Source organism: Nannospalax galili, unplaced genomic scaffold (assembly GCF_000622305.1).
Source record: "Nannospalax galili isolate Female #2095 unplaced genomic scaffold, S.galili_v1.0 scaffold140, whole genome shotgun sequence".
NCBI classification, from domain to species: domain Eukaryota; kingdom Metazoa; phylum Chordata; class Mammalia; order Rodentia; family Spalacidae; genus Nannospalax; species Nannospalax galili.
Window position 1 is genome coordinate 12,025,580 of NW_008352267.1, and position 10,385 is coordinate 12,035,964.

Genomic DNA, 10,385 nt, shown 5'->3' on the forward strand with positions numbered 1-10,385 from the left:
CTCTGAGAACAACTGGTCTTTGCCCAAGATTTATCTACATGTCGCAGAGTAATTAAAAGTACCAGACTGGTGGAACTAACCTTTTTGGATGTTTAAGAAACATACTTTGAGGCCTATATAATTTGGTCAGAGGGACATAAAGGACACTTTTTCTCCTTGCCCTCCTAGGTCAACTAGTTCCAGGGGACTATGAGCATCTCTCAAAATGTCCTGTAATAGTGGTGGGTCACCAGTCCTCTTGATCAAGGAGGCTGAGTAGACCCCTCTAGATGGACTTGAACCAGTGTCCAATCTACAAAGAGGATAGTCAACACAGAGGAATCATTTCCTCTGTGCTTCCAAGCAAAGCCAACCATGGTCAAGCAGGACCTTTGACTTATCTTCACATAGGCGGAACTGGTAAAAAGAAAGGAGCCAGGGTAAAAATAAATTGGTTTATCTGGGCCAACTGTATGGCCTTAAACACCCAAAAGGAAAGTATAACCAATGTTTAAAGGGGCCAATATAATTTCTTAAGTGTCCATATGCATAGCTAAAGGCTACCTAACAAGCAACAATGCCAGACAGGTGATACCTTCTTTTGAGTTGTTGGCCAGAGTGGCCAAAGTGACTCCCAGATAGTAACCCAGCATAGAACTGGGAAAACAGCAGACCCCAATCTTATCCAAAGGAATATTGTCAACTGATTACTGCTAGATGAGGAACAGCTGACCCTCCTAAAACAGTGACTAGATAGGCTGACTAGATTAACCGGAAGGGCAAGTAGTGGGGAATGGCTGGGAGTGCCAACAACACAGCATACAGTAGCAGGGATATCAGAGTACAAGGGATCTAGTGGGGGGAGGGAGGCTATGGGAGGGTGCTAGCTGGGAAGTGGTTGTATAGTCAAATGAGATGGTTTGGGATGTTCTGTATGATATATACACACAAAAAAAATCAACAAATTTTTAAAGGATGTATTATGTTTGAGGAGGAGGCATGGAGGTTGCATCATGCTGATTGGTAGAGGTGGTGGACAATACCGTTGAAATCTACCCAATGACTTCATAGACATACACAGGCGCTGAGGATCCAAGAGCAACTGATTATGTCTGGTAATAGTCAGATACATACAGATTGGAGACGCAAGGCCAACATCTCAGTGTTGGTAGCAGAAACAATGAGTCTTTCTGCAAGGAACAATATATTCTAAAATGAAATGGAGATATTTTTTAAAGGTTAAAAACTCATTCAATTTTATGTCTTACAGGGCTTATACTGAGTTCAACAATATATAACTATATTAATTCAACTGTGAACTTAGAAACCTGCACCCACTTGTGAAAGAGATGCACTCTTGCTCCGGACTGTGTTACTTAATATGTTAAAGCTGTAGTGAAAAGCTTCTACTCATGTAGTTATTAAAAATTTTAAAACATATATAATGATTAAAAGATAATAATTCTTCAAAACATAAAAATTTGCTCCTTAATAATTAGTAGATGTGAAAAGCATTATCATTGAAATCTACCAGATGATTTTATATCCATGCTCAGGTGGATCTCAGAAAGTAACCAACAGTGACTAGTGATAATCAGATATGTAGAGATTAGAGACTCATGTGCAAACATCTAAGTGTTAGTAACATTAAAAATGAGTTTTCTGTGTGAAATAGTATATTTTAAAATTTAATGGAGATCTTTTTTAAAGGTTAAAACCTCATTCAATTTTATGTCTTATAGGGTTTATACTGAGTACAATATTTTATAACTGTATTAATTCAATTGTAAACCTAAAAATTTACAGCCAGTTTTGAATTACAGCCAATTTTGAAAGAGATGCATCTTAGCTCTGGAAATTGTTATTGAGTATGTCAATGCTGATGTAATGAAATGCTTCTTCTAGGTATGTGGTTATTGAATGAATAATTTAAAAAATATATAAGGGAAATTGTCAAATTCAAAGAAAATTGGTATAATAAATGCAGAAAATATATAATGATGTGAATAATTCTGGGTAAAATAAGAACAAATGGGGTAAGTTTCAGTCCAGCATTCACTTAATTTTAAGGGAAGAAACACAGGCTAAGGAAATATGTATGAGAAGAGGATTCTTTTTAAGACTTCTCTAACAGCTCCCCTGAGAAATAGTTTCCAATTCTCATGTATGATAAAAGAAGGTATTAGCCATCCAGGAGGGAACAAAATCCTCATCTAAAAGATAAGTTAGCTTTACCAAGCAATCAAATTTTTCTATTATCTGTTTTCTAAGTTCCTCTGTTTGTACAAGTCAATTTGCCACATATGACTATGACTTTCAAACTAACAGAGTATTTTTTATTAGCGGATTACCTGAAGTGTTGGATGAAGTGTTCACTAGTTTCCAGTTTTGAATGTTTCCCCTTGTCTTTTTAGACCCCTTTAATAGACAAAATAGTCAAACTTAAAGCCTGGTATATATAATTGTATGTAAACGGGAAAGAAATTGGACAGCTTCTTTGAGCTAGCTATTTCAACATGTGTTTTCGAGACTTCTAAATTGGATGGTTAAAAAGTAATGGGAACAGAGTTGAAGATGCAGCTCAGTGGTAGAGTATTTATCTACGACACACACACACACATACACAAAAAAAATTGGTTCAATTCCCAGCTCCACAAAAGCATGGGAGACAGAGGAGAGAGGGAAATGGAGAAAGGGAAGAATGAAAATAAAGTATGGCAAATATCACTGAATGACAAAGGAACTCATTGCCCTTGTATGCTACAAACGAGTATTTTTTAATTTTAAAGTAGTTTTAATAGAAATTTCATTCCATTATGGTTCCCTTCTTATAGTAGCTCTTCAGATGCTTAAGTCACTACAATGAGGGAACAACTGGTGAATTTTAAAGATGAGCAGACTTCATAAATATTCCTGTGTCAGTCACATTACCTAAAGTAAAACCAGTAAGAGTATTAATTTCCTTCTGTCCAATGCAAATCCCTACATATGATAGAAAATGTACTTTAGTTGAATCAACATATAACCACATACAAAAATGAGAATCCCTTAACAAATCAGAAACCATATAGAATCCCTGAGAGATGAGTTAAAGGAAATAAGGAACAGCTCGCAGAAAATTCTAGATAGGTTATCACACTGAAGGCAGAGGCAGGAGGATTGTGAGTTCAAGATCCTCCTCAGCTATACAGCCAGTGAGTCTAGCTTGGACTACATGAGACCCTGTCTCAGTAAAAATCTTTAAAGTACAATATTAAAATGTAAAGGAAATACTTTTATTTCTAGAACAGAAATGGGCTGTAATAATACTTTTAAGGAAGGAATCAATCTATTCCCATTTCCAAAGGGAACAAATTAAAGCACTGACTCCCAATCAATAATTCTTTGAAATCTCTCACTATTTCTCCTTCTTTCTCTCTCGCCTCTCCCTCTCTTCCCCTCTTTCAACTTCCTTGCTCCTGCCCCCACTTCCCTCTCTCCCTTTACCCAACTCCTTTCCCAAAATGGAGAAGCACAGAAGGAAATAGAGCGTCCCACTCTTACCTCCAATCTGTCAAGCCTTATCTTCCTAGACTAGCACACATTTTATTACCAGCAACAGAATTCTTAACAATTGACCTTTATATAGTATGCATAATTAGATGAATCATTCTATTTTAAACATCTAAAAGCATATATATATATATATATATTATACAATCTTGTTTGTTCATCCCAGACAGAAGTTTTATTTCATTTTTCATAAATGAGAGAGGTACAAAATCCCTTTCAGTAACTATTTCCTGAGAAAGCGAGCTTTGCCTATGTCTTGACCAAATCATTTCCTCCAGTATGAAGAAATGCTCAAGGCAATGCAGTCCAGCTCAGCGATTGTACCTTTCCGAGTCAATATTCTGAATGTATTTGTTGCATTAAAAAAGGAAATGGAGACTATCAATCAGACTTTCAGATCCTGTTTTAATCAGAACTTATTCAGGAAACAGACTCAAAAGCCAGAACTTTCAATGCCCTTGTTCAAAACAGGTTTTTTTCTAACTGATTTGCAGCCCACAGAGGAAGAACAAATACTGGCGATGCTTTCTATTTAATTTGCTATAAGTTCATAAAACAAATTGCCCAGATAATTGGACATGTCTTCAATTCTACACTACATTTTCCATAGATGTAAACCAGATTTATAACTTTAAAAGTGCAGCAATAAATGAACATTGCTTGTAATAGATTTGTGCCAAGTCTTATGTCAAAGTGAAATAAAAAATGAGGCAGACCACTTTCAGCAATCAAATCTGTCAGTTCAGTTAACTCCTTTTAAAGTTCTGATGAGAAACTTTAAGGTCTGCAACAAAAGTTAATTATTTTTAGTAATACAAGACTCTATAAATTATTACATATACATGTTTTAAATAGTTTCCCTAAAAATAAACTTATTCTAAATCTTATGATTTTTCTTGCAGCTTTTTCTATTATTTGTTTTTCTCCCTTGGAGAATTCAAAACCCACTCACACATGGAAACTACTATCTTGAAATTCAATTCCCATTTTCCTCTAAGGAATTTTTCCACCCCTGCTGAAGTCAGAGTTGGCAATTCCACTTCTCTAAACTAGATCGTCTGGTTTCCACTTGTCTAGTCCTTAGTCCAAAAAGGGGGGAAAAAAGTAGAGGTTAATAATATTATGTTGGGAAACACAAGATGGTTTTTAGGCACATCTGTTAGTCTATGATAACTAAATAAATCTAGTTATTATAAACAAAGCTTAAAACTAAAGGCATCCTTTAATTAAATTCTTCCTATCTGTGGTCAAGAAAAGGGAAAAATAGTAATGGTAATAAAATGAGAAAGAAGTATTTCCATCTGCAAAAGCTTTCCTATCTACAGACTTCTTCAAGCTATTGCCAAAGGCACTATTCCAGAAACAGTAGGCTTAAATAATACTTGTTCCAGGAAAAAGTAGATGTATGGATCTGTGGAGATCAACTGATATTAGTAACACATTTCCACTATTTTTTTCAAGTAAAGTCATATTAAATTTAAAGGAATAAACTATTTTTCACTAGATCGCACCTTGTATTTGTTTTAGGTAAATTATTTTACTGCACATTGCTAAAATACCTAATACACTCTAACGAAATTCACTATCTTGCCTCTGCTTTAGTCTCTTTCTATTCTTATTTGGGTAACAGAAATGAAGCCTGTCATTTGGGCAAACTGAAAACCAAGTTTTTATTTAGTTCCTTTTTACTTACCTCTGAATAGAATTAATGTTTTATTTCACGGCTCTGTATTTCTCAAAGCTATTTCAATTTCTATTTACTTTTCTCTCAGCCTAAATTCTCAACTCTCTTCAGGTCTACAGGAATGACTTTTATGAAATAGACAGAATCTGGACTAATGACTTTTAATTAACTTTATCAAACTTACTGAACCATGTGGTCCTGTGACCTGAGTACCTGATCTTATTTACTAGGAACCTCAATTTGCTACTCCTCCCTAAAGATAATAAATGTGAGTATGCTTGAGAATTAACATACCAAAGTGCAGAAAGGCAGTACATGCATCTTCATTGAAAAAAAGGTGCTGCAGAAGTATTTCTTAACATTGTGTGTATGAGCTGTTTTAGGCCTAGGGATGGAAAGGCAAGACTGTTTCATATGGGTGGATCCAATTTTGTACTTTCCCAATTGAAGCTAGAGAAAGTTTTGAATAGTATTACACATGAGTCTAACTCAAGAACACAGTTCCAGAGCACAATTCCATGACCCAGTTCCATGGCACAGTTCGAAAAGACATCTTGGCAAATGAATTTGGGGCCACTCTTGAAAACTAAAGAGTCAGGCTGTTTTATTTAGCTATAACTGTAATGTGGCATGGTAATGCCACACAAGTCTCCTTTCAAGGTGTGACCAAAAGCCTCTATTAAATGACAAATTCAATTATGATTATTACCAAAAAAATATTTCAGTGACTTCCCAATACTTATAACAAAATACTATCTTTGCTCAGTAAACGTGACTTTGAACACTTTTTTGAATCTCATCTCCTAACACTTGCTGAAAACTTGTAGTGCTTTAGACTATGATTTCAAAAATACCTGGAAATAGCTCAAAGGAGAGGAAAAAAACATAAATAGCCTACATTATTTATTTTTTGATTTCAGAACATCTCACCAACTTTCCCTTTCTTCATGCATTTTTTTGCCATGCTTTTGTTTTCTATTCTATATATTATGATTTGAGTAGGATGAGATTTATGTACTACACAAAGACTTGGTTGTCAGCTGATGATGCATTTTAGGACATTCTAAAACATTCTAGAGGTGAGCACATTACTGTGGACTATATTTTGAACAGGGCCTCTCTCTGCTTCCTGCCCAGAGGTGAACCGTCTGCCACGTGCTCCCACCACATTATGTTCTGCCTCACCCAGACCCAGCATTAACCAAGTCAAAGACTATGGACTCAAACCTCTGAAATCACAAACCAAAATAAATCCTTCCTCAAGTTGTTCCCATCAGGTATTGTGTCACAGTGTGACAAAACAGTTACTGCACTATAACTGGACTCATTTATTTATCCATAAGCTATGTAAACTTTTTAAGGAAAAAGAAATTAAATTTTGAATTAATGAAACATTCTCATTAGGAGGAAGGTTATTTGGAAAATAGTACTTTTCTAACCTTGTATTTTTTTTTTGTTTGTTTAATTTGACAAATATCCCATTAGTTAAACTTAGAATTGCATTTTAGAGGAATGGAGGCAGTTCTTTGATCCTAATTTACATAATGTTTACTATTCTACTAGCATACTGATTTGGAGGCACTGACATCACTAGATTTTTGTTTTCATCTTGTATTCAACATTTACTAATAATTTACTAATTACTAATCTACTTATTTCAGCATTTAGTCTTTGAAATCTTTAAATTTTCAAACTCTTTAACTTTAGAAAAAACTTTATTCATATATAACCATGTCACTGTGAAACTTAATTTTTTTTTCTTTGAGTAGTGTATAAAATGCAGTAAAACATGCCATTTTCAAAAACACTTTTACTGTTTTCTCCCAGTTAGACAAAACAAAGGAAAAAACATCAAAGAAACATTTTAGATATAAGAAGAAAATGGAAAAATAAATGGAATACAGTCTTATCTGTTTCAACAGTTTACACACAAGTTTCTCTGGCAATGTCTAGTCAAAACACTTAAGTTCTACAAGGCCCTCTTGAAGTTCTCCAGTGAAACCCATTTCTCCTCAAGACTGCCATGGGCATGTTTTAGTATATCCCAACACAATACCTGAAGTAATTCTGAATATTTCACTTGTTTCCTAAAGCAACATTAATGAAGGGGGACTATATAGGAGAAGGGGGAATAAAGGGAAGGATGAGGGAACAAGAAAATGTAACGGGTAAGGACAAACACATTTTTATTTCATGTAGAATCATGGTTTAACAATTTTATATGTAGCAACATATGATTACATGCAAAGAGAGACTTGCTGAGCAGGGGGACCAGCAGAGTTAACAGGGCAGCAAATATGAGCAAAGTACAATGATGTCTAAGTATGAAAATGTCCCACCAAAACCCATCATTTTGTAGTGCACTTAAACTCTTCTTTAGTTATTTAAAGGTACAATATTCATGAAGCTGGTCCTTAAATTTGGTTCCTGATCAAGAAAATTAGACACTTTCATATGAATTTGCTCATATATACCTACTTATGTCATATTTTGGCAAGTTTTGCTTCAAATACTTAACACAACCAGAGTAACATTGGTATATGCCTATTGCCATCTCAAGGCCAGTGCATTTCAGGGTCAGCTCCAGTGTTGGAAAGTTGCTGAAAGTTTTAATTTTTCAGTTTCAGTTTTTCACTGGTGCTCCAATGTGGGAGTCCCTCTGTCCATAACCTCTGCTGAAAACAGTTCTCTTTGACATAAAAGAAACTTCAACCCTAACAGACAACAGATCTTCAAAAGCCAAATGGAATGAAGCACAGTTTTTCCTGTTACCATGACAACAAAGCAGAAGACCCCCAGCAGATAATCAATGCAAGTTGATGCCACAATGGATCCCAAAACCATTTTTCTTCAACTTTTGCCAAAAACTACAGCATACTATCAACAGAGACTCAGAAAATTTCTACCCAAAATAGTTAATAGAAATTCAAAAATAATTTTGGTGGTCAAATACCAGGTTCATGAAAACAACACAGTTATAGTTTCGAAAGCCTTATTTTGAAGGTAAGCAGTTTTCTTCACTTCCACGAGTAAATTATTCCCAGTTAATAGCAACAAAGAATGAACTGATGTTTCCTAAAACCTGAGGTCTGAAACAGTTATTAACTCAAAGCGGGTTTGGGGGGAGGGATGCTGCAAGCACTCTGCCACTGTGCTACAGCCCCAACCCTAACTGATTTAAGAGTACAAAAGTAAAAATGTGTGGCATTAACTTTTTTTCCAAGCTGGAGCATGACTGGAACCACGAGGTTTCCTGGTCCTTTGGTCCTCATACTCCTGGAACACTTCATCCAACGGCACCACGCTGTGATACTTGTGTTGCCTGGATTCTCGGCACACCAAACAGATGGGCTTTTTATCCACCTCACAGAAGAGTTTCATGGCTTCCTGGTGTTTGGAGCAGATGCTCTGCTGCTCTTCTGGTGGAGCGGGACACATCTCTCGAATTATCTGAACCATGTTGGCCAGCTGCAAATTAGGACGAAAGCTGCGGCTTGGGAAGGTCTTTCGACATTGGGGGCAAGTGAAGACTTGCAAAGTGCGCACTGGAGGACGCAGGAGAGGCTCTGGATGCGGCTGCTGGCGTGCGCCGTGGTCTTGGTGGTGGTGGTGGTGGTGGTGGCGGAGGCGGTGGTGGTGGCCATGGTGGTGGTGGTGGCCCTGGTGGTGGTCGTGGTCATGGTGGTGGCGTGCCTCCAGACTCTCTTCTGGAATAACTCGAATTCTGAGGTCGTTTGCCAGCCCTCCTAGGAACCTGATCCGCTCTTCCTCCTCCTCCTCCTCCTCCCACACAGCGTCCACGTTGCCCCAATGCCTTCTGTGGTCCTGGCGCAGCCGGGGTGCAGGGTACCCAAGCAAGTCCTCCCGTCGGGCGAACCTCCGGTACAAAACCTCGAGGATGAAGTGTCTTGCAAGGGGTGGCGGCCGCTCCTGCTCCCCTTCTTGGCTCCACAGCTGGGTCACACAAGCGCGGCAGAAGCTGTGCCCACAGCGGATGGACACCGGGTCCTTGAAGTAATCCAGGCAGATGGCGCACACAGCTTCTTCCTGAAGTGACTTCAAGGCGCTGGGAGCTGCCATCTCGCTGGACACTGGAGCAGCTGGCTGTGGCCTCGGTTCTACTGTCCAGAGGGGCGCGACCGCTACAGGCCTTGCTGCTCACGGAAGGCCACGGCCTGGCCTGGCCTTGCTGCCCGCTAATCGGGGCCCGCCCTGCTCTCCTCAGGCCCACAGAGAACCCGGACGCCAGGTCCCCGACAGACGGGAGTCTCTGGGAGGAAGTGGGAGGCTGCCTGGAGCCTCGGGGCAGTCCACTACCCTCACATTCCTCCCTACTGCCAGAGACTGCCAGGTGCAGCAGCAGCCACTCAGTTCTCTGGCAGTTCCCGGAAACCGGAAATGACATTGTGGAGGCGCCCTACCACGTGCTCCTCACACAGGCAAGCGTGGAGCGTCCAGGCGATGGGCTGGGTCATTGGCAGACCTCAACTCGATGGTCTTCTGGTGACGGGCAGCGAGCGTGTGTCTAGGCAACCCATCCAGCCCATCAGCCCATGAGTCTGCCAGCCCATTCAGAGCATCAATCCATCAGTGGATCATCCTACCTAGTAGAAAAGATGTGAAACCTGTGGCCTCACCGGTGGGACATGCCTGTGATTCCACACTCCAGAACTGATAGATCGGGAGCTCAAGAGCACCCTCAGGCACATACTGACTTCCAAGCCAATCTTGGCTATAGGATACCTGTCAAACAATCTAAGATGATAGATGACGGATGGGTGGATGGATAGATAGAAGATAGATAGATAGATAGATAGATAGATAGATAGATAGATAGATGGATGGATAGATAGGTATATAGATGATAGAAGATAGATAGATAGATAGATAGATAATGATAGATAGATAGATGATACATAGATAGATGATAGATAGATGATAGATAGATAGATAGATTTAAGCGATTGTTGTCAAAATTCCTTCTGAGAGGTGTGAACAGCATCCAGTCCCTTTCTCCCTTGGGTTCCTATGACAAAGCAAAGTTTGATTCCACCAAACTGCAGTTTGAAAAATGTCAGGGGGCGTTCGACAGAAAAACAAGCCAGTTTATTTGGGCTTGCTTATAGAGCAGTTGGTGAGGGGTTACTTACAGGAGTGTGGGTGCCCCCCC

General features: G+C 38.8%; 1 protein-coding gene across 1 annotated transcript; it reads right to left on the reverse strand.

The window, feature by feature from the left end:
- Window positions 1-8,422: 8,422 nt before the first annotated feature.
- Window positions 8,423-9,295, reverse strand: LOC103746857 (tripartite motif-containing protein 52). Its single transcript, XM_029554085.1, has 2 exons — window positions 8,875-9,295; window positions 8,423-8,781 (listed from the first exon to the last, which is right to left on the reverse strand). Exons 1-2 carry the CDS (start codon window positions 9,293-9,295, stop codon window positions 8,423-8,425), a joined length of 780 nt encoding a protein of 259 aa, XP_029409945.1.
- Window positions 9,296-10,385: the final 1,090 nt, after the last annotated feature.